Source organism: Microtus oregoni, unplaced genomic scaffold (genome assembly GCF_018167655.1).
Source record: "Microtus oregoni isolate MIOR12 unplaced genomic scaffold, Mior012 000091F_ref0000469, whole genome shotgun sequence".
NCBI classification, from domain to species: domain Eukaryota; kingdom Metazoa; phylum Chordata; class Mammalia; order Rodentia; family Cricetidae; genus Microtus; species Microtus oregoni.
This window is the reverse complement of record NW_024544600.1, coordinates 3,486,087-3,513,370: the sequence shown is the minus strand read 5'-3', so window position 1 is coordinate 3,513,370 and position 27,284 is coordinate 3,486,087. Positions and strand designations below refer to the sequence as shown.

Genomic DNA, 27,284 nt, shown 5'->3' with positions numbered 1-27,284 from the left:
ATTGCCGATCGCGCTCACCGCCTGGAACTTATTTCGACGCAGCGCTGCGCGCTAGCGTTTGTACGCATGCGCGCGCACGGGTCGATTCGGCCTAATCCCCCGCCCCTCCGCAGCCAAATCGCGCTTCTGCGCAGTCAGTGTTATTGTGACTACCGGGCCGTGGCCCCGGATGTTGTGGCTGCTGGAGGGGAGATGGAGGAGGCCGAAGGGGTGGCTGCTGCCCCGGGCGCAGCTTCGGGGGTGGCTTTCAGTGGCCGCCGAGCTACGTCCGGCTCCTGGGAGCGCGATCAGCAAGTTGAGGCGGCGCAGCGGGCCCTGGTGGAGGTGCTGGGGCCCTACGAGCCTCTGCTGAGCCGGGTGCAGGCAGCCCTGGTGTGGGAGCGGCCGGCCAGGAGCGCCCTGTGCTGCCTGGGGCTGAACGCGGCGTTCTGGTGAGAGACCCGGACGGGACCCTAGCTAACCCCTACAAGGCGCGGATTCGTCATTTTGCTCTCGGGGTCTACCTCTCGCCTGCCCTGCCCCGTTTCCTTTCGCCGCCCTGGCTGCTTCTCGTTCTCGCCTAATGATGCTTCACTTGCCCCTCTCCCGCCCGTCCGCCCGCCTCCAGGCTTTGGCACCCCGGATCCTCACAGGGCTTGATTTCCCGTCTTCCCTGCTTTCCCCGCTCCGGCACCCTCGCCCCGCACACTCTCCAGGAGCTTCTGGTCACATCTTGAGTCGCTCGCAGTGAGCCAGGGTTCTTCCTCTTGTTGGCCAAAAAAAGCTAGTTCACTTTGAGACTATCTCCTGTGTTTCGTTTGCCTGCCCCAGTGTGGTTTCCAGAGATTTTTAACTTACTGTGGGAGGAGAAGCAGAAGGTCTTGTAGAAAGGTATCCATGGGTGTGAGGAGAAAAACGAGCTTGAACCGGTTAGCATGAATTAGCATGTTAGGTAGGTACCGTCTCACTTAGTCAAGTTGGTGAAGTCAGTTTGGAGCTTCAGCCTGAAGAGAATTAGAAGTCTTAAGAAAAGAAGGGGACTAGGAAACAATGATGAGATGTCAGCCTTCTCAGGGCCATTTAGGATCTCTCTTCCGAGGAGTTAGGAAGGCATCCTTAGCCGTGGATTACAGTCAAGGGGGTTGAAGATGTCTGCGAGCTGGGAGTTCTCTCTAGCCGCACAAGAGGCACTGCATTTAAGTATCTGTTTGTTTCATTCTCTGGGACAGTGAAACCTCCTATGCGGACTTCGGGCTTCATAGTCTACCAAGCACGGTTTGGGTTTATTAATAACCAAAGTACTGATCAAATTCCAAGGGAATGAACTGACACATTACTGAGGCCTCTAGAGCTGTGTGAGATGAGACTATCCTGAGTTAAGTCTGAGAAAACAAAGTGGGGTGTGTGTGTGTGTGTTAGGTACTGGGGCTCGAACCCAGGACCTTGTGCATGCTGAGTAAGTGCTCTAGCGGTGGAGGTACGCTTCAGGCCCATGTCATCAATTTCTGGTACTGTTTCTTTCTTGGCTTCAGATATCAGGCCCCCCTCCCCCCCCATTATTAGTGTTTATCAGGCAGAACTCCCAGGGAAAAGAAATCGGGCTACTTTAAACCAGTTTGTAGAATGTGAGGTTGAGGTGTACATCAGAGACAGCACAAAAACAGCCCTTTTTTAAAACGGCGTCAGGGCCTCACCATATAGCCCTAGCTAGCTAGCCTGGACCACTCTCTGTAGACCAACTGATTAAAGAAGTGCACCGCTGTGCCTGACTCATGGAACGTGTTTTTAAGGATTTATATTTGTTATTTTAATTATATCTGTGTGTGTGTGTGTGTGTGTGTATGAGAGGGAGACAGAGAGAGAGACAGAGAGAGAGAGAGAGGAGATGAGAGTATGGGCAGCAAGTACAGGTGCCTATGAAGGTCAGAGGCGTTGGATCCCCCTGGAGCTGGAGTTACAGGTGATTGTGAGTGCTGGGACACTGAACTTCTGGCAGAGCAGTGTGTGCTCTTAGCCATCGCGCCATCTCTCCAGCACTGCAACGTTTTTTTAAACTGCATCGGTATTTGCTGGTCTCCAACAGTGTATTCTTTTTTTTGGTCCTGTGTACACTAGGCTGGCCTTGAACTCTGATCTTCCTGCTTTTACCTCCTGAAGGTTAGGCTGTAGACGTTGGCCACCACACTGTGCCTGGACCCTGGTAGTGTTTACTTAAGCTAAGTCTGTGTTTAGAATCTTTCTTAGAACCCCTCTTGTGTGCTGTATCTCTTAAAACCTTGTGGCTGGTGTTTATCTTTGGCGTTTCCTGGTATTTTGCCTGCCGCGTAGCCACAATCCAGTTATTCTGGTTACATTCCCAACTCGCACTAGAATTCTGCTGGGGGAGAGCCTGGTGGTTTAGGACTTAGAGAGTAAATTGAGCACGGCATTTATGGAGGGGAGTCACACCTTGTGAAGGGGATAAATAGTTGAGAGTAGCTGGGCATTGGTGGTCGTAGGATGGTTTGGGGAGAAATGAGCTTCCTTTGAGGTTTGAACAGATTGCACTCGTGTTTGTGGGCGCTGCCATTTCACTTAGGAAAGTAAAAAATGATTGTTTAGATTTTAGACTTTTTGAGAAAGGGTCATTACTTTAGGTCAGAAGAACCAAATTGAAAAACTTTTCTTTCACTATTTGTCGGGACTAATGACAAAAAAAGCTGGGGTGTTTTATGCATTCTGGGGTGTCAGAAGATTGGGCAGAGGACTAGAACCTACCTTCAAGCCTGATGACCTACCTCCTGCAAGTTGTGCGCACGCGCGCACACACACACCCCCACACACATACACACACTCATACACACACACACACATACACACACTCATACACACACATACACACACACACACACATAGCACACGGCGCATACACACACACACACACAAGTCATCCAAACTCAGAGAACAAAGTTCTTTCAGTGTTGTGTAGGTTCAGGTTGTTTTTGAATATGGTCTCTTAACTCCTACACATAATAGGTTCATAAAAGAAATCATGTATATAGTATACAATCATAGTATTTACAGCCCCCTCCCCAGGTTCCAGAGAAATTATGGTGGCCCTATCAGAAGTCTTACCGCACACCTCACCCCTGGTCCTGGCCTGTTCCTGTCTTTGGGATAGGAGCCGCCTCCCTCTATTTTCATTAGTCTCGGCACCATCGGCAGGTGGGTGATTTCAGGGAGACCATGAAAGTCAGCAAGACTTTCATGACAGGGTCTGAAAGGAACAGGCTCTTGTGACTTTGATCTGACTCACAGGTGATAAGGAGCCCAAGAAATGTGTGGGAGCTGCAGGCTCCTTCCCCCACTTCACTAGCAGCTCTGGGCTCACAGAGTTATGGACCTCGGGGCTCCTTTCCAACCTTGTCTGATTCTGGGTGGTTGTTGGGGATAATGGCATAACCCACAGTTGATTGTCGATCTCTCATGAGAACTGCTTTTACCATCACCATTGTTACCAGGGTTATCCATTCTTTACTTGCGTGTGAGGGTGTGTGATTGTGCACTATGGCAGTGTTAACCATTCTCTACAGGGAGGTCTGAGGGGGGATGTGTGTTTGTAGACTGTGTTGTTTGCATGACTTAAAAAGTTATCCTTCCCATATATTACCTAAGCAAATAAAAAGTTATCCTTCCCTAAAACACAAGATTGAAAGTGATCTGCAAGTGGCTAAGGGTGTACAAGAGTTCCGATTTACGGAGTTAGATGCAGCTAGAAAATGGTAGGACTAGGAAATGAGGGGACCCCCATCCCTTTGGGAACCCCACCCTCTTCTTTTTTTTTTTTTTCTTTTTTTTGGTTTTTCGAGACAGGGTTTCTCTGTGGTTTTGGAGCCTGTCCTGGAACTAGCTCTTGTAGACCAGGCTGGTCTCGAACTCACAGAGATCCGCCTGCCTCTGCCTCCCAAGTGCTGGGATTAAAGGCGTGCGCCACCACCGCCCGGCCCCCACCCTCTTCTTGAATGAGTTCTGGAAATGTTTTATTTAGAAAAATAAACATTACTGGTTTTAAAACTTTAATATTAGCCGGGCGGTGGTGGCGCACGCCTTTAATCCCAGCACTCGGGAGGCAGAGGCAGGCGGATCTCTGTGAGTTCGAGACCAGCCTGGTCTACAAGAGCTAGTTCCAGGACAGGCTCCAAAACCAAAGAGAAACCCTGTCTCGAAAAACCAAAAAAAAAAAAAAAAAAAACTTTAATATTTCCTTAAATGGCAAGGAAAGCCCCTTTGGATAGAGACATCGTTCTTTGGGGCACAAATGGATGGATCAGAGTGGTGCAGGCTGTTAGCCCGAGCACTCAGCAAGGGAGATCTCTGAGATCGAGACTAGCTTGTTCTGTGTAGTGAGTTCCTGGCTGGGAAGTGGACTGTCTGGGGGGAAGCAAATTTTAGATGAAAACACTGTCGACTGTTTCTGCTGATCAGTTCTTTCTTTTTCTTTCTTTTTTCCTACTGTTTTTGCTTAAAGACAGGGTCCAGGTAGTCAAAACTGGCCCTCTCTGCTCTTGGGAGTCTGTTGTCTTGGCTGGCCTCCTTTGTCTCATTGGTGGCCTAGAAGGCTCCTGATAATGTCCTCCTCAGCTGTGTCCCTTTGCAGACGAGGGGGATTAGTCACTTGTTTGTTTTAGAGCTGGGGTTAACTTGGGCTTCATGAAGGCTAGGCACACGCTCTGTCTCTTGAGCTGCCGCCAGCCTTACCTTCAGTTTTTGTCTGCATGGTACTTTCTCTGTTTTAGGGTCGGGTGGTTTCACTTCTGTTTTTTTGTGCAAGCAGCAGCTATCATGTGATATAGGTTGGGTTAATTTTTCCTTTTCATTTACCAGTGACAGGCTCATCAACTCGTTAGGCAGTCACAAGTGCTGCACAATAATGGGCTCCCTGTCCCTATAGAATGGGATGCTGTGTTCTGAAGTGCCGCAGAGACAGGCATGCTCTGTAATGACACAGGAGCCTAGAAATAACAAATTTGAAAATATATGTGACATCATTTATGATTGTATATGTTACTGTGTATACTGAATGTACTGAACCTAGACCCTCCTATATGCTAGGCAACATTATTTATAACAAATTCTAACTTCTGTTAGTACTGAAGAGCCATGCTATATAGTTAACTCCCAGAAAACTGGTTGTTGTTGTTTTTATTTGCAGGTTTTTAAAATTTTTATTTTTATTTTATGAATATCAGTGTTAGCTATGATGTCAGGTCCCCTGGAACTGGAATTACAGTTATGAATTGCTGGGTGCTTGGAATGGAACCCAGGTCCTCTGGAAGAGCAACCAGTGCTCTTAACCACGAGTCATCTCTCCAGCCCCCCAGAAAATTGCTTATTTCTATAATTTCTCATGGTCTTTTTTGGACACTAGATTGCTATTCCAAGAAGCACATCTTTTTTTTTTTTTTTTAATTTTTTTAATTTTCGAGACAGGGTTTCTCCGTAGCTTTTGGTTCCTGTCCTGGAACTAGCTCTTGTAGACCAGGTTGGCCTCAAACTCACAGAGAACTTGCTTAAAGTTTTAGAGTGTTAGTCCATGATCATCATGCTGGGAAGCAGGCAGGCATGTTGTTGGAGCAGTAGCTGAGGGTTTTATCTCCCCATCCAGGGCCAGCAGGTAGAGAAAGAGATACTGGGACTGGCATGGACTTTTGAAACAAACACACCCCCATTGACACACCTCCTCCAACAGGCCGCACCTCCTAACCCTTCCCAAACAGTTTCAGTAATTTAACTAGGAACTAAGCATTCAGGCATTCTCATTCAAACCACTAAATTATACTTCCCAGTGATTTGTGTGTTTGTTTGTTTGTTTATATTTGTTTATTTTAGACTTGTTAATCTTATGTTCATGAGTGGTTTGCCTACACGTGTGTGTGTATGTATATGTGTGTGTGTGTGTGTGTGTGTGTGTGTGTGTGTATGTATGTATATTACGTGCATGCCTAGTCCCTTCGGAGGCCCAAAGAGGGTGTTGAATTCCCTGGGACTGAAGTTACAGATAGTTGTGAACCTCCGTGTAGGTTCTGGGAATCGAACCCAGATCCTTTGCATGAACAAGTGCTCTAACTGCCCAGCCATCTTTCCAGCTTCTGTTTTGTGTTGGGGTGTGTGTGTGTGTGTGTACAGACGCAGGGACACAAGTGTGGCGGTCAGAAGAGACTGTGGGAGTTGTCTGTCTTCTCCTACCATGTGTTCTCCAGGGGTTGAACTCAAGTTGCTAGGCTTCATAGCCAGTACCTTTATCCTGAGCCATTTTGCTGGCCTCCCAATGTTTTTATATGTTAATATTTTTAAAATAAAGTACTAATTTTTCAGGACATATATGTGGGTGGTGGACCATTTTCAAAACTTTAATTTCATAGATGCCTCTGTAAAAAATAGATGTTTAAGATGCTGTTATTTTTATCATATGGAAAAATGATTTTGTGCGGTGTTGAGATGTCTGCTTTTCCCCTCAAAAAGGATGCTTTGGCGTTAAAAACAAGTGACCAAAAATCTCCTTTCTCTTGGGTTAATAGTTAAAGTGTGTGGTTGTGTCTGCTTGCTCCCAGCAGATCCATTGTCCAGAGGTTGCTCTTGAGACTTTGCCGCTGGTCCCTGTGACTTAGCACACTCCTGCCTCATGTTTCCTGTAAATTGGGTTGATTTCAGAAGCATGATCAGATTCAAGTTTATAGTTCTCTTTCTCTCTTCCTTTTCTCCCCTTCTCTTTTCTTTTCTTTTTTTTTTTTTGGTTTTTCGAGACAGGGTTTCTCTGTGGCTTTGGAGCCTGTCCTGGAATTAGCTCTGTAGACCAGGCTGGTCTCGAACTCACAGAGATCCGCCTGCCTCTGCCTCCTGAGTGCTGGGATTAAAGGCGTGCGCCACCATCGCCCGGCCCCTTCTCTTTTCTTTCTTTCTCTCCCTTCCCTCCCCCACACTGTCCCCTCACCATCTCTCTCTTCCTTTTTCCTTTCTCACTAGGTAGCTAGCTAGCCCAGGCTGGAAACTTAGGATTCTTTTGCCTCAGTTTTCCCCTATGCTTGGCTCTGTGTGTGTGTGTGTGTGTGTGGCGGGGGGAGGCGGGAATGGTATGTGTGTTAGTACTGGGGGTGAACAGTAAGGTGGGGTGCAAACCAGGTTGTTTCATAGTGATATACTCATTTTTATTATTTTCTTTTGTTGTGTTGTTTGTTTTTCGAGACAGGGTTTCTTTGTGTAGACTTGGCTGTCTTGGAACTCACTTTGTAGACCAGGCTGGCCTCGAACTCAAATAGATCTGCCTGCCTCTGCCTCCGCCTCTGTCTCCTGAGTGCCATCACGCTCGGCATTTTATTATTTCTTACATTTTCTAAACCTTCACCAAATACGCTTGCCCTTAGAAATAAGGAAAGTCATTAAGGAAAAATATGGATGAGTCTGTAGTAAGCAGAAAGACTAGCAGACAAAGAAAGCCCCCAGTTAAATAATTCATAGTCCGAGTTGGCTGTATTTGCAGTTGTTTTTTGCTTAGTTGGAAAGTTTTTATGCTGATTGTAATTGCTGAAAAATGTTTTGTATGCTTTTTTTAACAAACTTTGTGGATTTGGGGTTTGAGTTGTGTGTGTGTTTTCTAGAAAGGTCTCATTATATAGTTCAGGCTAGCCTCAAACTGTTTATCCCCCCTGCTTCAGTTTTCTGAGTACTAGGATTATAGGTGTGCAGCCCTGCTCCTAGTTTGGATGTCTTTTTCCTTATTCCCTCTTGTTCAGATTCCTTACCACTTGTCTCTCTTTCTTTCACATGTCCCCCTCCCTTATTGTTACTTTGGCGTGTCATATTGTAAACACAACTGCACTTGGGTAGGGCACATGTCTCTCTATTATTTCTGTTTATTTTGTGACAGGGTTTGACTGAAGTGTGCCTGGTTGAGTTTGCTTAGTTGTTGAGAAGGGGTGCTGGCTTTGAGGAGATTAGTGACCTGGGGCACCTCTTGAGTTTATTCCTGCTAAGCTGCCTTCATTCTTTAATCGCGTGAATAATTGTGCCCTTTTATTGTGCCTGAAAGTGGTGGAATAGGAACATTGGAATCAAGTTGTCACTGGTGACTGGGTTTCTGAGTCTCATTTTCTTTCATCCTTCGGTTTATTGTATTGTACTTTAAAGTGTACAGGTGGTATGCATTGCTGTTTGTTGTACAGAAATGTCTGTGGACAGAATCTGAAGTTCCTTTACCAATTCTGTGGGTGTGTTTGTCTTCATGTGTATGCCTAGGTAAGGCTTCTTGATTTTCGATGCTAGGAATTAATCTGTCTTATACAAACTTTTACTTTTTAAAAAATTTTATTATCTTTTGGTGTTTTGAGATGGTCTCTCCGGCTGTCCTGGAACACACTGTGTAGACCAGTCTGGCTGCTGCCTCTGTCATTCCAGGTGCTGGGATGAAAGGCATGTGCCACCATGTCCAGCTTTGGAGACTGTCTGATGTGGCCTAGCATGGTATTAAACTCCCTGTGAAGTCCTTTGGCTCTTCCTGCTTCTACTTCCTAAATCCTAAGGATCAAAGCCCGGCCTTAGTGCATGCAGAGAACCCTGCCAGCTGAGCTCCGTCCCTAGCCTTTTTGTTTTTTATAATATAGGAATACTATCCTTAAAGCTCGTTCTGTGACTACATAATGTTATTAGGCAAGTTTTGATCTGAAGGTGTTTCCAAGGTGTTGACTATTGACGGCCAGCTCTTGGTGACCTTGACCTGTTTGACCAGGTGAATGACAGCTGAGCAGAACTGTGATAGGTGGGTGTTGGTGCCTTGCATTTCCTCTTGGCTTTTTTTTTTTGAGGGGGGCAGGATCAAATGTGATATTTCATAGGTGGTTAAGTCTGTTGTTTCCCTTTTTAATAAAGGAACAAAAGAAAGAAAAAAAAGAAGAGGTCTATAAGATAACCCAGGTTGCCCGTCCTCTTAACTCACTAGGTAGCTAAGCATGACCTTGAACTTCTGAACCTCCTACCACTCCCTCCCAAGTGATTGTAGGTGGTTTTTCTAGTGCTGAGGATCAGACTAGGGCTTCAGTCAAGCAGTTTACCAACTCTGCTAACCCTCTGGCTCAAGATGGGTTAACATCGCATTGGCCGTGAGGAAACTAATGAAGTTCACATAATGTTTCTGTTTAGGGAATCAAACTCAAGGTCATCTAACTTTATTTTTTATTTAAATTTTATTTGTATAGTTATTATTATTGAGACAGGTTTCTCACTCTGTAGTCCCAGCTGGCCTGGGATTTGCTATATAGACCAGGCTGGCAGCCTCAAACTCAAAGATTCTCCCTCTGCCTTCAAAGTACGTGAATTAAAGGCATGTGCCACTGTGTCTGGCCTAATTTTTGTTTTGTTTATATTAGTATATAAGTGTATTCTTTTTTGTTTGTTTGTTTTTTGATTTCTGAAAACAGGTTTTCTCTGTATACTTCCTGGTTGACCTGGAAACTCACTCTGTAGACCAGGGTGGCCTTGAACTCAGAGATCACCTGCCTCTTCAAGAGCTGGAATTGAAGGTGTCCACCACAGTCACCTGGCTAAGTGTCTGCTTTTTGTTTGTGTGTGTGTCAGTGTGGGTGTGCACACGTGGAAGTCAGAGTTATTCTCTCCTTCCACTGTGGATTCTAGGGACCCAACACAGGTTGTTGGGCTTGTGCTACAAGTCATCTTACCCGCCAAGCCATCTCTCTGTTCCTATTCTAACCTTAAAGCTGTGTCTTGCTGGGCAGTGGTGGCACACACCTTTAATCCCAGCACTTGGGAGGCAGAGATAGAAGGATCTCTGTGAGTTCGAGACCAGCCTGGTCTACAGAGTGAGTTCCAGGACAGCCAGGGCTACACAGAAAAAACCTGCCTTGAAAACACCAATGAACAAACAAAAAGCTGTGTTTTGCTGGATGCAATGGTACTTGCTTGTAGTCTCAAAATTTGAAGGCTGAAACAAGATTACTTCAGCCCCTGACTATGGAGACATGGGGCTAGAGAAATGGCTCAGTGGTTAAGAGCACTTGACTGCACTTCCAGGGTTCCTGAGTTCAATTCCCAGCAACCACATGGTGACTCACAACTATCTGTAACGGGATCAGATTTCAGATTCCCTCTTCTGGTGTGCATGAACAGAGGACTCATACACAAAATACATGAATAAGTAAATCTTGGGGAAAAAAAGTAGAACAACCAAGGCAACCTAACAAGATCTTAACTCTTACAGTGACATGCCGCCAGATGGTGGTGGTGCACACTTTTAATCCCTCATTCAAGAGGGAGAGGCAGGCAGATCTCTGTGAGTTCCAAGACAGCCGATTACAGAGAGAATTCTAGGACAGGAGAAACTCTGTCTCAAAAAACAATTAAATAACAACAAAAAACCCAAAACTGTCTTAGGATTTCTATTTCCCTTTGAGGGCCATTTTCTTTCAAACCACAACATTCCGCTTACTGGTGCCCAAAGGCTTGTAGCCATGTTGTAATGTGCAAATGCATTCGGTTCAATTTCACGGGTCCCCATAGGCAATCACAGTCCCCAACAGTGTTTCAAAGTTCAAAGTCTCTTCTGAGATTCATGCAGTCCCTTAACTGTAATCCCAATCAAAATTAAAAAACAAGTCCAACATGTAATGACATAGGATATACATTACGGTTCCAGATGTAGGGAAAGGAGCGTAGTAAAGAAATACTGACCCAAAGCAAGACGGAAAACCAGCTGGGCAAACTCCATGACAGATGTCATAAGGTTCTGAAGCAAGCTTTTATTTATTTGTTTGTTTGTTTTGTTTTTTTGTTTCTTGAGACAGGGTTTGTGTGTGTAGCTTTGGAGCCTGTCCTGACACTGTCTCTTAGACCAGGCTAACCTCAAACTCACAGAGATCCACCTGCCTCTGCCTCCCAAGTGCTGGGATTAAAGGCCTGTGCCACCACCGCCCAGCTGAAGCACACTTTTTTATCAGAATATTTAGATCACCAGCCCCAAATAGCAACACAGTGACTTATATTAATTATGAAAGCTTGGTCATTAGCTTAGACTTGTCCTACTAGCTCTTATAACTTAAATAATTTGCTTCTATTAATCTACATTCTGCCAAGGGGCTCCATTACTTCTCTGTACTGTATGTTTGACTTGTTTTGAATCTTGCTGGCATCTCTCCACCTCTCTTCTTCCCAGAATTTTCTCTCTCCCTGGAAATCTCACCTGTTCTCTCTTGCCTAGCTATTGACCATTCTCTTTATTAAACCAATCAGAAGGCATCCTAGGCACATCTTTACCGTGTACACAGATATTCCGCAGCAAGGTTCTTCAAATCCCCAACTCCTTTCAGCTTTGTTGACTGAAACACACTTCTTTCTCTTAGACTGGTCCACTCCCTATTAGCAGTTTTTCTTGTTAGGTATCCCACAACTCTGGCATCTCCAACATCTTGGGGTCTCCAAGACAATCCAGGCTTCAGCTTCACATAGTGGCCTCTCTAGGCCTCTACCCAGGGACACCCCGACACATGCCTGGATTCAGCGGCTTTCTATTGGGGACTGCGGACCACCAGACCTTCAATTTCTTGTAAACAACTTGTTTTCCTCTGCTCTGAGCAGCCTGCAGCTGCTCTGAGCACGAGACCCCGATGGCAGGGGAGTGGGTTCTGATGAGACTGCAGCCGAAAGATCCTGAGAGCTGGGGCATGGCCAGAGCCCTATAGAAGCTGCCCCTGAGTACAATAAAGGGGGCATTCTTGTATCAGGGATGACCCATGTCTGTGTGTGTGTGTGTGTATGTGTGTGTGTGTGTGTGTGTGTTTAAGTCTCCAGCTTAGTTCCTGGCTCACATACCATCCCGTAGCAGGCACTACAGCTTTCCTTAGTCGTAGAGGCAAATCCCATAGCTCCTTTCTTCTGTCCTTAATTCCAGAACCATGTGACCGAAGCTGCCAAGTTCTCTGCTTACTGGAACTGGAACATGTATCCCCTAATCAATTACAACTTCACCAACTGTACTGTTTGCCTGTACTATGCCTGTAGTGTGGCGCCTGCACTACAGGATGGTTCATAAGCTGGGAAAGGGCCTGGAGATTTAAACACACAGAGGAAGAGACACGGGTCATCCTTGAATTTCCCAAGAATGGCCCCTTTATTCTGTTCCAGGGCAGTTTATATAGGGATCCTTAACTGATAGCCATGCCCCAGCCAAACCCACCAGAAACTACTCCCCTGCCATTAGGAACTCCTGAGGGTCTCATGCTCAGAGCAGCTGCAAACACAAGTTGCTTACAAGAAATTCAGGGTCTGGAGGTCCAGAGCTCCCAACAGCTTTTCTATATAATTAGACCAAGGTTCTGGACTGGCATGGGTGTAGTACAAATATGATAGCAATAGGTTGGAAAATGCCCTAATGAACATGCTCATTCTGTGGTCAACAAGAAATTAAATGCTGGTGCCGGCTACAAGATAGTCACAGCAGCCATCTGGCTGGTGACAGTAGGGGCCAGCGGCATGATCCCGAAGTCTCGGCCAGGACAGCTCTGCAATCGTCCTTGAACTCCAGATCCTCCTGCTTCTGCCTCCTTCAGCAAATCCTATAGGCATGCACCTCCACAAGTGGCCGACATAGAAAAACAAGTTGTTTTGCTCAGAGCAGCTGCAGGCATAACAAGTTGTTTACAAAGAAATTCAGGGTCTGAGGGTCTACAGTCCCCAACAACCAACTTTCTGTTTCCCATGATTTCCTTCACTATCGAAGCTTGGCTGTTCTAGAACTTTCTCTGTAGACCAGACTGGCCTCAACTCAAAGAGATCCTTCAGCCTCTGCACTGCTTTCCAAGTGCTGGAGTTAGTGTACCACCACACCAGACTCTTAAGTCTTACGTGGGATCTTGCCCTGAGGTCACTACTCCCTTTATTCCATTTCTTAATCTATTTTTCCCCTTGGATACAGAACTTAGCTCTGTTTTTCTTCCTGGTGCTCCTTTTTCTCTTCACATATTTTTCTTGCTCCTTTTATGTATCTTCATTAGAGTTAACACTAGTAACCACATAACAAAGTCTATACTAGGCTGCTTTGAGATTTTCTCTGCCAAGGGAATTAATCCAAAACTCTTTACTTTAGCCTCAGGCAAACTTTTCTGATAGGGCAAAAAGCAGTAACATTCTTCACCAAAATATCACAAGAACAATGTGTAGGCAACAGATAAAATTCTCTGAAACCTCGTGAGCCAGCCCCTACAGTTCAAATCACTCTTAGCATCACTGTTCCTACTGGTATGGCCCATTAAGCATCGCTTAAAGCATTCTACTGCTTTCCTAATCCAAACTCCCAAATTCATATTCCTTCAAACAAAAGCATGATCAGGCCTTTTATAGCGATATCCCAGTCTCTGGTACCAAGTTCTGATTTAGTTAGGGTTTCTAACTAAATTTGCTGTGAAGAGACACCATGACCATCATAACTCTTTTTTTTTTTTAAATTTATTACGTATACAGTGTTCTGCCTGCATGTATGCCTGCACACCAGAATAGGGCACCAGATATCATTCTAGATGGTTGTGAGCCACCATGCTGGGAATTGAACTCAGGATCTTTGGAAAAATAGCCAGTGCTCTTAACTTCTGAGCCATCTCTCCAACGCCAAAGGCAACTCTTATGAAGGAGATATATTTAATTGTGGTGGTGGCTTACATTTTCAGAGGTTTAGTCCATTATCACCATGGTGCATCATGGTGTCATACAGGCAACAGGAAGTGATCTGAAACACTAGATTTGGCTTGAGCATATATGAGACCTCAAAGCCTGCCTCCACAGTGACACACTTCTTCTAACAAGGCCATACCTCCTAACAGTACCACCCTCTTTGCAGGCCATTCTCTCTCAAACCACCTAGAAAACAAAAAAATAAAGGGCATTCTTGAAAGATGATATAGGCATGCCCTACCATGCCTGGTTTATACAGTACTGGGGATTGAGCCCAAGGTCCCATACATACTAGACAAGCGCTTTACCAACTGAACTATATTCCCAGGACCCCTCGTTTTATTGATGTGATGTGCTATACATATCTCTGTATGTTGAACTGCCATCCTTGCTGTCATCAGATAAACCCCACTTGGGGATGGGGAGCTGCATATGTAAACTTCCTGGCATGCGAGCAGGAAGACCTGAACATAGATCTCCAGCATCCATGTAAAAGCTCTATAACCATAGTGCTAAGAAATCACACATCTATAACCGTAGTGCTAAGAAGTCAGGGACAGACAAATCCCTGAAAGTCACTGGCTAGAAATCTATCCAGTTGATGTGATGAGGTCTGAATTCATTGAGAAACCTGATAAAGTGGAATGCCATGTATTGTTGAGGCACACCTTTCATCCCAGGACTCAGGAAGCAGGTAGTCTGTGAGTTCAAGCCCAGCCTGGACTACATAGTGAGATCCAGGATAACCAGGGCTCTATAGGAAGACCTATCTAAAATGATACTTAGACATACTCCATACAACTGGGGATAACCATATTAAACAAGTACCATATACTTTCTCTCTTCTGTGCTTCCTAGATTGTGTATTGCTATATCAAGACGTGTGTATGACTTGACAGAGGAAGTGGAGGAACAGAGAACTGACGGTGGGGAGACGAGTGAGGGATGCAGGGACGGGTGGGCATAGGGGTGGGATAGGCTGCATTGACTGGTATCAGCACTTCCTTTAGTAAGTCAGTACTTGCTGTCGCCCTAACTTGTCTCTGAACTGGATAGACCGCACAGTCGAAAGGATATTTGATTTAGTCCTTTTCCCTTACAGAAGCAAATTACTGTCTCCCTAGGAAAATACCTGAGGTCTGGAAAGTTGGTGTGATTTAACCAAGGCGTCTTACTGGTTAACATCTGAGCAGCCACCAAAAGCCTAGAACTAGGGTGTCCTCCTGCAGCCCATAGTGCACATGTGATCTCTCTTAACTGGCTTCAGTGCTTAGTGACCCTCTTCTGTTTTCTTTCTCTGTAGGTTTTTTGCACTGACATCCCTTCGTTTTGTGTTTTTACTTGCATTCAGCTTGATGATCATTGTCTGTATTGATCAATGGAAGAACAAAATTTGGCCTGAGATAACAGGTAAGATTTGTAGTATTTAGAACAATTTGAACTGGCAACAACTTTTTATGTGATTTTTGCCTGTAGGTTTTTTGTTTGTTTGATTTTGAGGGATATGTGTTGCTGGGGACTAATACCTGAAGTCTGAATTGCTTGTTTTAGGAGACATTTGAAAAACATAAGCCTGGGCTGGAGAGATGGCTCAGCGGTTAAGAGCACTTACTGCTCTTCGAAAGGTCCTGAGTTCAATTCCCAGCAACCACATGGTGGCTCACAACCATCTGTAATGAGGTCTGGTGCCGTCTTCTGGCCTGAAGGTATACACACAGACAGAATATTGTATACATAATAAAGTAAATAAATGTTTAAAAAAAAAAAACATAAGCCTTAGGCCTTACACCACCTTAGGTGGTGGAGCACCCCTTTAATCCCAGCACTCAGGAGGCAGAGAGAGGCACTCTATGAGTTCAAGGACAGCCTAGTCTATATAGTGATTTCCAGGACAGCCAGGGCTATGTAGAGAGACCCTGTCTCAAAAAAAATAAGAAAAGCTTATGCCTCATGTATGGGTTCATAGAGCTGGGTTATGCCTCCCTGTGGTTACATTAATGTCAGCAGATCTGTGTCTGCCACCTGTGGTGGTGATGTCAGTATAACTGGCCTGAGGAATATAGTCTTAACAGTTTTTTGTTTGTTTTGTTTTGTCTTTTAGACGTAAATGATCTTACTGGATACTGTTATCTACTGAGATAGCATCAATTCATTCTTATTTTATGTGAATGGATGTTTTGCCTGCATGTATGTCTGTGTATCTCTTGTGTGCCTAATGCACACAGAGGCCAAAACAGAGCATTGGATCCACTGGAATTGGAGTTACAGAGAGTTGGTAGCTGCCACATGGGTGTTGATAATCAAACCCCAGTCCTCTAGAGGAGTAGTCAGTGCTCCTAACTGCCAGACCATCTCTCCATCCCTTTTTTGGGACAGGGTCTAACTGTGTTGCTTTGGCTGGCCTCAAACTCACAGATGTTCATCTACCTCTCCTTTTTGAGCACCACCATGCCTGGTCATCAATTAAAACAAAAATAATACCCATTGTCTCATGTAGCCCAAGCTAGCTTCCAGTTTACTGTGTAGCTGAGGATGGCCTTCACCTCCTCATCCTCCTGCCTTTCCTCCCAGATGTAGGGATTACAGGTACATACTACCATATATAGCTCGAGGTAGCATCAATTTACCTCCCAAGAGTTTCTTTTTATATATATATATAATGTATTCTGCCTGTGTGTATGCCTGCAGGCTAGAAGAGGGCACCAGACCTCATTACAGATGGTTGTGAGCCACCATGTGGTTGCTGGGAATTGAACTCAGGCCCTCTGGAAGAGCAGTCAGTACTCTTAACCCCTGAGCCATCTCTCCAGCCCCAAGAGTTTCTTTTAAGTTATATAATAACCTCTAATAAATACGGTTTTTTGCCATGTGTAGTGGTGCATGCCTTTAATCCCAGCACTCAGGAGGCAGGTGGATCTCTGAGTTCGAGGCCAGCCTGGTCTATGAGCAGCTGTGGCATTACACAGAGAAAACCCTGTCTTGAACACCCCCCAAAGGAAAAGAAATATGAGCTGGGTGGTGGTGCACGCCTTTAATCCCAGCACTCAGGAGGCAGAGGCAGGTGGATCTCTGTGAGCTAGCCTACAAGAGCTAGTTCCAGGACAGGCTCCAAAGCTACAGAGAAACCCTGTCTCAAAAAACAAAAAAGAAAAAAAAAAGATATGGTTTCTCTTTTCAAAAACTTATATGAAAGAAAAATTAACATACTTATTGAAAGAAAAATTAATGGCAACTCAAGGGACAATATCAGCGATATATGCAGTGTGTGACTGATATATTCATGTATTTATCCCCATTTCAGTTGTTGCCTATTTCAATCATTGAATGAAGCAAAATATATGGAAGATAAAGAAAGAATACATTTCTAGGCAGGCCAGTAGCTTGATTAAAGCACTCCAGAGTAGTGCAGCGTGGTGTCATACCCTTGTTACGCCAGCCCGTGCAGCAGGACTTCAGAGTCAGCCTCGGCTGTCCAGTGAATTGGAGGCTAGCTTAAGTATACGAGATCCTCTCTACAAACAAAAGAAACACAATTTGCAAAGGGTCTCCTGAGAACAGAACTGAACACTTTGGTAGGAATGAGAAGTCTGTTTTTAAGAGAACTTAGGTTTATAAGTTCTTGAAAGTTAGGCTTACATGTTTAGGTAGTGAAAGATCAATCATTTAAAAACTTTTTACGATTATGTTGGGCAGTGGTGGCGCACGCCTTTAATCCCAGCACTCGGGAGGCAGAGGCAGGCGGATCTCTGAGTTCTGAGTCCAGCCTGGTCTACAAGAGCTAGTTCCAGGACGAGCTCCAAAACTACAGAGAAACCTTGTCTCGAAAAATAAACAAACAGACAAAAAAGAGCTACATACATACTGAGTTGAGAGTAAAGATTAATTTGATGGTGTTTTATAGGGTGGATGGAATAAACCAAAGGGAAAGGCAGAAGCTATTGGGAAACTACAGCTGTATCTCTGTGGGAAGAAATATGTTGTCCATGAAACTCAGTGATGGGTGTTTGGAGAGCATGAAGAAGAAAGATAGCTCAGTCTCAGTATTGATCCTTAGTGGATAGGGTCAGAATAGGAAGAGTGGGGGACTGGCATGCACTTAACACAGGTGGGCAGAGGCAATGGAGATTGGGTCAGGTGGGACCCTGAAAGGGAAAATGATGTGGATTCTGGACATGTCAGGGTTGAAGTGTTAGCAGGACGTTCAGACCACAGCATAGAGCTTTATGTACATTGCTGCTTTATAGAGTCCTCAAGTAGTCAGCCTGTCTCATGTCTGAATGTCAAAAGACCACATTATTCAGAGCACAGGCAAATCTCTAGAGGTGGAGTAGTTACAGCATGCCTTAGAAGTTTGGCAGGTGATGTGTTTGAGCAGTCCGACATACTCAGGGATGGAGGGACTGTGTTCTCATACCCCTTGGCTGTAGGCTGAAGTAGTTAGCACAGCTCTAATGGTACATATGTGTCCTTTCTTTCTTTCCTCATGGAAAATCTTTTATTTTCTCGTTTGAAGACACATAAACCATTATTCCATTGTCTGCAGCTTCCTAATTCTGGTAGTATAACATGGGGTTTCTTTTTTATTGACAATTAATATAATTAATTAATTTATTTATTTATTTTTTGGTTTTTCAAGATAGGGTTGCTCTGGAGCTCTGGAGCCTGTCCTGGAACTCTCTCTGTAGACCAGGCTGGACTCAGAACTCACAGAGATCTGCCTGCCTCTGCCTCCCGAGTGCTTGGATTAAAGGCATGCGCCACCATTGCCCAGCAATTTACTTTTTCTTAAATGTTAAAACTTGAACAGTCAGACCAAGAGACAGCCTAATATTTTCATGTTTAGTTTTGTCTACCAATTAATACTGGTGTTTGTTTTGTGTTATTGTTGTAGTGCCAAGACCTGACGCATTAGACAACGAGAGGTATGGAATACCAGTTACTTCTTTTTGTTGTTTTGATGGATTCTGATGTATTGTTCTGGTTACATGTCTCTAGCCCCATGTTCTGGACACAGCATTAGACGCCTAGTCCGTTCTGAAATAATCACAAGTCCCAAAGTTCAGGTTGAGAATACGCAGTGTCTTCTCGCCCTTATAGTATGAGAACTCTGGAGAAGGATCATTGGTGACTTAAACCTGACATGCCCGGGAAGTAGCTGTGTTAGTAAGCCGCAGCGTGAACACAGAGGGAGCTAATTTAATTTGTCTCCTGGCTTTTATCCTGCATCCTTGGTGTTTTCTGTGACCTGTGGCTATTTTTAAGTTCTGGGTCAGAAAACATTGGTTCCTGGCATCAGCAGAGCAGTGCTAGAGATCCCTCCCTGTGTGTCTTCGAGTTCTGCTTCCATTCCTTAATCCGTCCACCCCACATGTCTGATAGAGGAATTTCCTCTGCTGATTGTTTCTGGTTTTGCTTTACCCCTCACATTGCCTCCCTCTTGGCTGCAGTGGAGTCCGTCAGACTGTGCTCTTACTGTGTCCCTGGATTGCAGTCACAGGGAGTTGCAGTGGTCCAAGTGTGGTGAAGGCGGTGTTCTGAGCACAAAGGGCCTTGGAGCTAGTGGCAGGTTTATACCTGTGGACTGAGCCACTTGCTCATAGGGTGGAGTTGTCAGAACAAGTTTGTCTTCCTAGTCCACAAATTCAAGTTTCAGCCTCGTAAGCCAAGAAGAAAGACACGTTTCACATCCAAAGCACCTGGGACTAGCCGCTCCCAACCTGTTTAAACCCGAAGCATTGGCTTCCTGCATATCAGGTAGGGAACCCTAAACAGCCTCCTTTCACAGCTCCCCCTTCTCTCTCCCATAGTTGGGGCTTTGTGCACCCTCGTTTGCTCAGCGTCCCCGAGCTCTGCCACCATGTAGCTGAAGTCTGGGTTAGTGGGACCATTTTCATAAGGAATCTTTTGCTTTTCAAAAAGCAAAACCCAGGCAAGGTAAGACCTCCCTTTTAACTTTTAGCTCTGACCATCAGTTCAGCTCATGTTAAGTTGAAACCCTATTTCATGATGTGTCCTCATTCAGGGAAGAAGAGACTTGAGGTTCGTAGAAACAAAGGGAGGTTATAGGAAGGGGTTCCTTCTGGCCATCAAAATGAAGGCAAGAGCAGGACTCCGTGTTTGGTGTGCTTGTCACTTGGAGTAGCTGTTTTCTTTTCTTTCTTTCTTTTTTCCTTCTTTAAATTTCTTTCTGTGCTGGGGATTGAATCTAAGGCTTTCTGCATGCTAGGCAAGCTCTACGACTGAGCTACATCTCCAGCCCCACAGAGCAGGCCATTTTCTTGTCTCAAGAAGGGAAGGAAAGCTTGCTTGTGGGCATTCTTTGTCATATGAAATATGATAAATTGTAGGGTTTTATATTTTTGCTTTCTTACTTAAAAAAAAAAACACCACTAATATGCGTTTTCTGAGAGAATTTTTGGCTCAAACTTACTCAAAGCAATTTCCTGGCATGAAAGGTCAGCTGTATGGGGCTAGCCATGTACAAGAAGCTTGAGTAGAAGGGAATGTTCTCTTGACTGCCCAGGGAGAATCCCTACTGGACTCGAGTAACCGTAGCTGTTGTTCAGACATGTCCATGCTTCACTCAGAGCATAAAGAACCTTTAGTCACATCTCCACTAATCCCTACCCCACCCCAGTCCTTTGCTAGGTGGCAGAAACTTATTACTGCTTCTTGCTTCTCCAGTTCTGCTTGCTGAGCTGTGGGATACTTACCTTTTTGGCCATGTTGGGCCGCTACATCCCTGGGCTCCTGCTGTCCTACTTGATGCGTAAGTATAAATGTACTTCCCTTACAAGCTGTACGCCGCTCAGAACTTTCCAGTCATAGTCAACCTTGGGTCTAGGGCATTGGTTCTTATCTTCCTAATGCTGCAACCCTTTAATACAATTCCTCATGTTGTGGTGACCCCAACCATAAAGTTATTTTCATAAGTGTTGTGACTCCTAATGTAAATATCTGATATGCAGAATATCTAATATGTAACTCCTGAGAAAGGATCATTTGACCCCAAGGGGTTGCAACGCACAGGCTGAGGACCACTGGTCTTAGAAGAGTGCTATTAATATTTTGTTCTCCAACAATGACTTTTTCATATCCTCAGGGCACGATTAGTGTCGTTAAATGTCTTTTCACATGGAACTGGTACTCCACATATAAAGGCATAAACTCCATTTTCCTTTGGGGGGTGCTTGCAGTACTGGGGATGCAGCCCAGCATGTCATGCATGTCAGGCAAGTGTTGTGCCGCTCACGTATGTCCCCAGCCCATTTACCTAGGTGTAGACGTTGATGAGGGTTCACTAATGCACGTGTGTCCCACCCTGAAGGACTGGCTCTGTATGGAGAAGGTTTCCGGACAGTTCTGAGTTCCTTCTCTGTTCTCGCTCTGGAGGACTTTTCCCTCCTCTGAAGTACATTTCTATAATGTAGTTACTTTTTGTTGACATGTACTGTTTGAGGCTGGAAGAAATTTTGGGTATTTTATTTTGCTTATATTTTTGTGGGTTTGTTTGTTTGTTTAGAGACAAGGACTCTGCATAGCCCTGGCTGTCTTGGAACTCACCGCATAGAGCAGGTTGGCTGTGAACTCACAGAGATCCACCTGCCTCTGCTTCCCAAGTGCTAGAATTAAAGGCTGTGTGCCATCACGATGGGCATCTAGGTGTACTATTTTTGTACATAATTTATCTCAGAATCACTGGTTGTCACCATTTTGCTTTATATGTCCACACTTCCTGGTTCTGTCCCTGTGCTGTCTGTGGCGTATTATATTGTTTATAGCCATGACCTGTACCCTGTGGAGGCTACAGATGTCCCGTTCTCAAAAACTATATATAACAGGCATTGTTAGTGAGGGGACCAGCAGAAAGAAGCAGAATTGTTCTGCCCCTTCTGAATTAGGACACAATAGCAGAGGGTAGGCAGGATTGCTTTGTGCGGTCTCCATTTTCCTGCTGTTTCCACTCTTAGTTGTCACTGTCATGATGTGGCCTCTGGCTGTCTATCACCGGCTGTGGGATCGAGCCTATGTGCGACTGAAGCCAGCTCTGCAGCGGCTGGACTTCAGTGTCCGTGGCTACATGATGTCCAAGCAGAGAGAAAGACAATGTAAGTGTCATGGGGTGGCTTTCTTCTATGTGACAGTTTGAGAAAGAGGAGAAGCCAGGCCTCACATACTGCATAAGTCTTTAGAAGCAAAAGAAATAGGGTCCATGAGATGGCTCAGCAGCTTGCCACCAAGCCTGATGACTTCAGTCTAATCCCTAAGACCTTCAGGATGGAAGGAGAACACACAGTGTGTTGTGCTCTCACTTCTACAGGTATACTATTTCACATGTATATAGAAACAATAACTAGATAAAAGTAATTTTAAAATTTTCAAGTAGAAGTAGGGGATGGTTGGTAGGAATACAAAGTGGTAAGGAAGTGTAATATCTTATTTCTGAGAAACCTAGGCAGGCTTGCCAATTCTTCTGACTTAGAATCCTTAGGCCTTCATTATAAACCAGTTTGAGAAAAGCTCCAAGTTTAATGAAAGACATTGAAAATGTCCGTAGTCCATCTGCTATTATGAAACACCTTCCAAGAGTCTGAGCACCATATTGACTGCTTCCATATACAGTTTTAAGTAATCTTTGCATCAACCTTGAGATTCAAGTGGTTTTGAACTGGGTAAATGTTAATGTAGGATTTTTGCACTTTAAAGTTAGCCTCTTTCCATTACTGAAAGCTGTCTTCCAAAGTGGACTGAAACCAGCCACCATAGATGCCAGAAGTGCACAGCATAGGTGCCCGACACAAAAGGGAGCACCAATATGCCCCGTTCTCTGCTGTTATCAGTTTGGGTGTTTCATTAAACCTTGGCCTTCAAAGAATCCCATATGTGGTCACCAGCTTCATCTGGGCCAACTAGTTGAAAAATCTCAGTCCTAAAAGCCAAGGTGAGCGCCTCCCTTCTCTTGCTTATGACTGTGCCCTCTTATCCCTGGCAAATCCTCAGAGTTGCTAGGTGGTTTGGTAGTTTATCTTCTAGCAAGAATCTCTAGAGATGTGTAGGGCTTGGAAGAAGGAGGGATGTTGGAGGAAAGATGTAATCTCATGTTACTACTTAGCCTCAGCATCCTTACCTTCAGACATTGCTATGTAGACTTAGAACCTTATTTAGAGGGTCTTTTCCTGTGTTATGGTGTTTTTGGAGTTCAAAGGGAGTTTTTCCCTTGAAGGCATCAAGCTCTTCTGCTCTTTCCACATAGTACGCCGCAGAGCTCTACACCCAGAACGTGCCCTGGACAACCACAGTGACAGTGAAGAGGAGCTTGCTGCCTTCTGTCCTCAGGTATCTTGTGTGGAAGCTGCTCTACCGGGCCCATTTTCTTAATTCCTCTTTATCCATCTGGCAGCTCACATTAAGATGGTAACCAGGTTTTAAGCCTATCAAGGACCCTCAAAGACCCTAGATTCCCCTTATTCTCAATAGCAGTTCTGAGAACAGAACCTGGTGTTGTATGGGGCCTTAGAACTCAGTTTGAGCCTGGTGAACAGCATGTTCCATCAGGGGAAAACCTGGAGCTGACAGAAACTTTTCAACAGCCAGTCCTCCTAGAGGTTTGGTTAATAAGTATATTTTTCTGGTTACCCAGGATTGTCTGAGATCAAAAGGTTGATGAGAAAGAATGTTTCTTTTAGGGAAGCATTGTAACAGGCATCAAGATGGTGGGCGTAGTTCCCATCTCTCTTTGATTTCACTGGTGGGCTTGGGTCTCTTCTAGGGCTTGCATTAGTAAAGCAAATTGGTGGCGGCATCATCTCTGACTTGTTGCTGCTTTCTTTTTGTAAGCTGGATGATTCTGCTGTGGCCAGGGAATTGGCTATTACAGATTCGGAGCACTCTGATGCTGAGGTCTCCTGTACAGACAACGGCACATTTAACCTGTCAAGGGGCCAGACACCTCTCACAGAAGGCTCGGAAGGTGAGAACCTTTGACTTGAGTTGATAGTAACTCTGACTCTTGTGTTACAGCTTCCTTAGACAGGAGTCTTACTGTTGCCTCCTCTCCTGGGTTTGTGGCTCAAGTAGCAGAGTCACCCAAGGGTGTGGTAGCACTGCTGTTGTTCTTGAAGCCCCCAGTCCATTATTAATCTTTGCCTCTGGCCTCATGGGCACAGTAGAGGAAGACAGGCAGTTCCGTGGCAGTTAGTCATCTAATTGGCAAATGGTCATCTGAGTGATGACGAAAAGCCAACCAGTCCCACAGGTTTTGCTTTATCTTAAGAACAGGGAAGTTAGACGGTGGTGGCACACGCCTTTAATCCCAGCACTTGGGTGGCAGAGGCAGGTGGATCTCTGTGAGTTCAAGGCCAGCCTGGTCTACAAAACGAGTTCTAGAACTGGCTCCATAGTTACTGAGAAACCCTGTCTTGAAAAACCAAAAGAAGAAGAAGAACAGGGAAGCTGGGTGGTACTGGAACATGTCTTTAATCCCAGCACTTGGGAGACAGAGGCAGGCAGAGCTCCGAGTTCAGGGCTACCCTGGTCTATAGAGTGAGTTTCAGGACAGCCAAGGCTACACAGAGAAACACTGTCTCGAAAAACAAAACAAAAAGGTACAGGGTAGGGGAAAACCTGGTTTTTGGGATATGGAGCACAAGGGGCCAAGTAGCCACCATTTTCACATACCTGTGTTCTCTCAGACCTAGATGGTCACAGTGATCCTGAGGAATCATTTGCCAGAGACCTTCCAGACTTCCCTTCCATTAATGTGGATCCTGCTGGCCTGGATGATGAAGACGACACCAGCATTGGGATGCCCAGCGTGATGTACCGCCCCCCGCCAGGGGCTGGGGATACCCAGGTCCTGCCTGCTAGTCGGGATGAGGCTGCACTGCCAGAGCTCCTGCTTGGGTCCCTTCCTGGAGGATCTAACCTTACCAGCAACCTTGCCAGCCTGGTCTCCCAGGGCATGATCCAGCTGGCCTTGTCAGGGGCCTCCCAGACAGACCCTTCTGGCCCACCTCCCCGAAGAGCAACAAGAGGCCTCCTCCGGGCTCCTAGTTCAGACCTTGACACTGATGCTGAGGGAGATGATTTTGAACTTCTGGACCAATCAGAGCTGAATCAGCTAGACCCTGCCAGTTCCAGGAGCCACTGAGGAGAGACTCCTTTGAGGGGGTCACTGTGATGTAGGGTTTTTTTCTCCCCACCCCACTTACTGTGACGGGGCAAGGGAAGAACCCGGTCTTGTCCCCTGAATTTTATCTGTGTGCTGGGTGGCCTGGCTGATGCAGAGGCCTGCTGAGAGAACATACTCATTACCTTGCTGCCAGCTAGACACCATTTCTGTGCTTAGTCACTGAAGTGAGCACATGCTGCCCCGAGGGAGACGTCTCTCCACAGGGCGGTACTGCAGGCAAGAAAGGAGGAATAGTGGTTCCCCTTGGGGAATCAATATTGAGGTGGTAGTGCTGTTTGCTTTTAGGTCTGGGTGCTCAGGGGCCTTCACTGATGTAAGAGCCCATCTCTTCTCACCTCACGGGAGCCACAGAAGTCAGGCAGCAGCTACAAGAGTTTCCATTTTTGTCTTTTACCATGATTTGATCTGTGTTCTCAAAGCAAGTTTGTCCTTTGGTTCTGCAGAGCAGGCCCACTTCCTGTCCCTGAGCCCATCTTCATTTCTCGATGACTGACCCTCAACACTGCAGAGTGCTTGCAGAACGTAAGAAATGTGAATGTGACGTGGGCTGAGCCTCTGTCACCATGAGCTGTAGGATCAGCTGGTGACAGGGTTGGTGAGTGCCTCTCTGTCCTGAGGTCTCATGGAATCTTTTGGAGCTGTGTGGTTGTCTTTGGTGCTGTTAACCCCTGGCTCCATTTGACCATCCATCTGAGCAGCGAGCAAAGCAATATCATACCCATTTTTATGTACCAGTTCCTCCCCTGCTCCTCCTCCGGAGAAGCAATAATTCCGCAAGGGGTAGGTGGCAAAGTAGCACTTTACAAATGGCTGTGGCATTCATCCGAGGAGCCAGCAGCTCTTCTTCCCACACTGCTTCCTAACTCCTTTGAGGGCTCACCCTCAAAGTAAGGATGTGCTGGTAACCAGCAGACACTGTTCTGAAGGGTGTGTGTTAGCAGTCCCTGGTCAAATCATGTGAAACAAAGCCCTGTAAATGATCATTGGTTCTAAACCTTTGCCAGCCTACTGCCTCTCTCTGTCTCCCAAATGAGAGCTCAAGCCAAATTCTCTATCCTCTTTCCCTCTTGCATTAACCCTTTGCTGATCCTCAGGGACCACTCCCCCAGCACCCCCATATTTGGGTGAGGGACGTTGGACAGAGCCCATTTTCATGTGCTGCAGGTTGGGGGTTGTGCTAACATGTTTGCTCTTGGTTGATGGACAAGGTAGAGAGGCCAGGGAGTGAAAATACTTAACAGTGAGAAGGGCAACGGCTAGGTGCCTGTTTCATAGTCATTGAGTGTGAAAGTTAGGGAGGAGTAATGGCATCTCCCCACTTTGAGGTTCTCAGATGCTCTGGACATCTCTTTCCTTAGAGCCAGCTGTGTTACAGGTGAGCTCTCTGGAGAAAATGGGAGGTGATGGAAAGGAGTGGAATATTGTGTGTTTGCATGAACGTGTGTAACTTCATGCTTTGGGAGTTGGCAAGAGGAAGAGGGAGGGAGGGAGAGCAAAATCCAGAAGGTCTTTCTTGTACCAGTGGGACCCTGCTCTGAATCTCCCGAATCTTCCACTGTGAATTGGGGTGGGGGGTGGGTGCTGGGGAATAAATCTTGTATGAGAACAATCTTTAAGAGACTGCCATTGCATGGTGTACTCCTTTGATAGGTCTTCTCTTACTAATCTGGTAATAGCTAATTTGGGGCCGTGACCACCTCAGAAGGGGACGCCCAGGTAGGTGTCAGGGGCCCACCTGCCCCTTCCTGTTTCTCCCTCATGAAAGCATTTCCCCTCCTACAACCAAGACATCAGTACAACACCCTTGCTGGCACTTGTCCCGTTGGGTTTTGTTTTCTTCTAGATTTATTTATGTACATGAGCATTTGCCTGCCTGCATGCACACACACCACAACTTGCCTGGTGCCTGGGGGGTGGGGAGGGTCTGATCTCTTGGAAATGGAGTTACAATTAGCAGTTACTTGAGTGCAGGAACCAAACCAGGGTTGTCTCCAAGAAAACCAAATATGCCTGATGGTGGCACACACCTTTAATCCCAGCACTGGGGAGGCAGAGGCAGGCGGATCTCTGTGAGTTTGAGGCCAACCTGGACTAGAGAGTGAGTACCAGGGTAGACTCCAGAGCTACTGAGAAACCTTGTCTTGAAAAAACAAAGTGCCCTTAACTGCTGAACCATCTCTCCAGCCTCATTAGTCCATCATTTTTAATGCTTTTTTTTTTCTTTCTTTTTGCAAGACAGGGTTTTTCTGTTTAACAGCTCTGGATATCCTAGCTACTTTGTAGACCAGGCTGGGCTCAAACTTTAAGAGATAAACCTGCTTCTGCCTCTCTAGTGCTGGAATTAAAGGCGTGCGCTACCACTGCCCGGTTTCATTCTTAACACTGCCCCTTATATAAGAGGAGACAA

At 45.6% G+C, this 27,284-nt stretch overlaps 1 protein-coding gene across 2 annotated transcripts; it reads left to right on the top strand.

The window, feature by feature from the left end:
- Positions 1–97: 97 nt before the first annotated feature.
- Positions 98–26,439, top strand: Retreg3 (reticulophagy regulator family member 3). Of its 2 annotated transcripts, XM_041644078.1 has the most exons (9): positions 98–431; positions 14,990–15,096; positions 18,578–18,608; positions 19,494–19,620; positions 20,371–20,455; positions 21,657–21,794; positions 22,940–23,022; positions 23,524–23,656; positions 24,378–26,439. In XM_041644078.1, the coding sequence occupies exons 1-9, from the start codon at positions 193–195 to the stop codon at positions 24,833–24,835; spliced, it is 1,401 nt and encodes a 466-aa protein (XP_041500012.1). In that variant the 5' UTR covers positions 98–192; the 3' UTR covers positions 24,836–26,439. The 2 variants fall into 2 exon arrangements, with proteins under 2 accessions (XP_041500012.1, XP_041500013.1); XM_041644079.1 differs by lacking the exons at positions 98–431; positions 14,990–15,096; positions 19,494–19,620.
- The last annotated feature ends 845 nt before the right edge of the window (positions 26,440–27,284 follow it).

Excerpts from the sequence above, each read along its gene's own strand:
- Retreg3 (XM_041644078.1), top strand. The coding sequence starts at position 193 with ATGGAGGAGGCCGAAGGGGTGGCTGCTGCCCCGGGCGCAGCTTCGGGG. Across the intron at positions 15,097-18,577 it reads AATTTGGCCTGAGATAACAG|TGCCAAGACCTGACGCATTA; the intron begins GTAAGATTTGTA and ends TTATTGTTGTAG. Across the intron at positions 20,456-21,656 it reads CCTGCTGTCCTACTTGATGC|TTGTCACTGTCATGATGTGG; the intron begins GTAAGTATAAAT and ends TTCCACTCTTAG.